The sequence below is a fragment of the Odocoileus virginianus genome, unplaced genomic scaffold, assembly GCF_023699985.2.
Source record: "Odocoileus virginianus isolate 20LAN1187 ecotype Illinois unplaced genomic scaffold, Ovbor_1.2 Unplaced_Scaffold_9, whole genome shotgun sequence".
Classification (NCBI taxonomy): Eukaryota; Metazoa; Chordata; class Mammalia; order Artiodactyla; family Cervidae; genus Odocoileus; species Odocoileus virginianus.
The window spans coordinates 2712191-2715390 of NW_027224271.1; the positions used below are offsets into that span (position 1 = coordinate 2712191).

The window sequence follows — 3200 nt, forward strand, 5'->3', positions numbered from 1 at the left end:
AGCTCCTGCAGCTCAATTCCAGAAAAATAAACGATCCATTCAAAAAACAGGCCAAAGAACTGAACAGACATTTCTCCAAAGAAGACATACAGATGGCTAACAAACGCATATAAAGATGCTCAACATCACTCATTATCAGAGAAATGCATATCAAACCACGATGAGGTACCACCTCACATTGGACAGAATGGCTCCTATCAAAAAATCTAAAAAAAAAAATAAATGCTGGAAAGGAAGAGTGTGGAGATTCCTCAAAATTTTGTAATGGAACTTCCCTACGACCCAGGAATCCCACTGCTTGGCTTAAACACTAAGGAAACCAGAATTGAAAGAGACACGTGTACCCCAATTCGTCACAGTAGTTTATAATAGCCAGGACATGGAAGCAACCTAGATGTCCCTGGGCAGACGAATGGATAAGCAAGCTGTGGTACATATGCACAATGGAATATTACTCAGCTATTAAAAAGAATGCATTTGCATCAGTTCTAATGAGGTGGATGAAACTGGAGCCTATTATAGAGTGAAGGAAGTCAGAAAGAAAAACACCAATAGAGTATATTAATGCATATAAATGGAATTTAGAAAGATGGTAACAATGACCCCATGTGTGAGACAGCAAAAGAGACATAAATGTAAAAACAGAATGTTGGATTCTGTGAGAGAAGGCGAGAGTGGGACGATTTGAGCAAATAGCACTGAAACGTGTGTATTATCATATGTGAAACAGATCTCCAGTCCAGGTTGGATGCATGAGGCAGGGTGCTCAGGGCTGGTGCAGAAGGATGACCCTGAGGGATGAGCTGGGGAGGGAGGTGGGAGGGGTGTTCAGGATGGGGAACACATGTACACCCATGGATGACATATGACAATGTGGAAAAACCACTACAATATTGTAAAGTAATTAGCCTCCTATAAAATTAATTCAATTTAAATAAAAGAACTTAAAACATTGAAAAAAGGACAGCACACTCAGGGGGTCTTTCACACTTATTGATTTTAAATCACATTCAGTGATTGAATTTGAATCATCAATGACATCTCCAAGGCGTTGGAGTGCCAGAAAGATTGAATAAGGCAGCTGCAGTTCAGAACAAAGATAACATATCATTGAGTTAAAACTTGAACTCAACTCTTTGAATGCTGATGGTGAAACTCTGTATTTTGGTTGCTTCTAAAAAGTTTTCTGAAGACACACAGGATTCTCATCATCAAAACCTCTGCCTTATATATCTCCATATTTGTTTAAATTCTCCTTGAAACTTTTAAAACATTGCAAAATGAAAGTTAACACCAAATTAAATATTGCATACTCTTTCTTTTAAACCATGATAAACTTGTAGAAGTTGGACTAACAAAAGACTTTATTGGGGAGGAATGTTTTATGACTGTAGTTACTTAGAAATCCTAGGATCTGGTGATAATTACAAGACCAATTTTTACTCAGTCTTATATTAGTACTTATGTAAAAATTCTCTGTACAGACTTCCATGACTGTCCAGTGGATAGAAATCCATGCTTTCACTAGAAGGGCATGGATTCAATCCCTGTTCAGGGAACTATGCCTCCACAACCTACATAGTGCCCCCCACCCCCACCCCCCAAAAAAACAAATCTCTGTAGAGGGTGATCCTGTTTGTAATGTGCACCGGGATTGGGCCACAACCACTGCCCTTCTTTGGGAATACAATGCTCCCAAAAATTTCTTAGCAAATAGGTGGCCTAATCAATATTTGGTTAGTGCCCTCCAAACATTATTTGAGTCCCTGGGAGTGCTAGTTGTGGGTTTTAGTTGTATCAGCACTTTGTGCCTTCTGAGCACCTTTAGCTGACAGCATAGGTGAGTGATGCAACAAACCCCATTATGAGGTAGGTGGCCAGGAGGTGATTTCTGCCTGCCTTTCTCAGGGGGAGTTTCACATTCTCCACCCCCATGTGAAAACCCCTTCCCATCTGGGCCTGGCATCTAGACCCTAATGTCTTTCCACACCCCAGACAAAGGCAGGAACACCACACCACTACTCCTGGCCCTTGAAATCAAGTGTTAAGCAGGGTTATCCATCTTCAGTGCAGACTCCTGACCCAATCCACACCTCTACTCTCTGGCTAACTGGGGACCTGAGGGTCTGTTCCCCAACCTCACGGGACCCCATATCCCTCCCGTCTCCAGTGCCCACCTCTTTTCTTTCCCTCCCTTCCATCAGAAAATTCACACACACACAAATATTATCTTTTCACCATTTGATGTTTCTTTTATTTGCAGCCGTCAGTTAGCTATGTTCGTGTGAGAGGCTTTTCTTGGTTGGCCATTGCTAAGAACGCAGACCTCTGGAGACACTTCTCCAGGGTCTCTTCTTTGGGGGCGGCTGAGCTTATTTTCTCCTTCGATTCAGCCTCCTTCCTTGACGCTGCCTCATCTTTTGGTACCTTTTCCGGCTTCGATTCAATTTCTTTCGTCCACAGCGAGAGAAGAAATAGTCTGCTTTTCTTGCTTTCTTCAACTTCTTCGACTGAGGGGCACGCGATCGGATTTTCTTTCTGAAGACACCTTGTAGACGTCTTCTGACCCTCATGGTCATATTTCGTGCCTGGAAGACAAGACAAGGGTATCAGTTTTGAGGAAAGGAAATAAAAACTGAGGTGGAAGGGAGATTTCATGAGAAAGGGATGGGGGCTAATGAGGGCTTTTGTGCCAGGCATGGGCAGTGTAGAGGTCTTGGGCAGCAAAGTCAGTGGAGAACATGGGAAGCTTAGTTGGAGTCATCTTACCTTCACACCGCGTCTGCCCCTCCTTTGACAAAGGGTCTTCTTCGTTCCATTCTTCCTTGAAGCAAACCGCGTGGCAACTCTTCTTGACTGCCGTGGCTTCCTGGTTGCCTTAGTCATGATGGCGCCGAGAAGTGGCCTAACCCAGACTCTCTGCCGCTGACCTCCCTATTTATACCCTTTGAGGACACTGAGGAGCCACGCCCTTCAATCTGATTGGTCCGTTAGGCACTGCCCCAGCCAATAGAAGCTTGGGGGCCTTAGACGTCACAATGCACCACTGTGCCAATCAACATGGGCTAGTGGATGCTGAGGGGGGCCGTGATATAACTTTCCCACTGCTGACATGTCTGTGTGCCTGATTCTGAGGGGTGGCGATTCACGGGCATGGTGCTTCTCCTCATGACCTTCAAACTTCCTTTGCGTTCCCTTTA

The 3200-nt window shown here is 44.1% G+C and overlaps 1 protein-coding gene across 1 annotated transcript; it reads right to left on the minus strand.

The window, feature by feature from the left end:
• Window positions 1-2226: 2226 nt before the first annotated feature.
• LOC110138554 (spermatid nuclear transition protein 3-like) lies at window positions 2227-2968 on the minus strand. The gene is made up of 2 exons (XM_020895681.2): window positions 2770-2968; window positions 2227-2588 (listed from the first exon to the last, which is right to left on the minus strand). The coding sequence occupies exons 1-2, from the start codon at window positions 2884-2886 to the stop codon at window positions 2373-2375; spliced, it is 333 nt and encodes a 110-aa protein (XP_020751340.2). The 5' UTR covers window positions 2887-2968; the 3' UTR covers window positions 2227-2372.
• Between the last annotated feature and the right edge of the window lie 232 nt (window positions 2969-3200).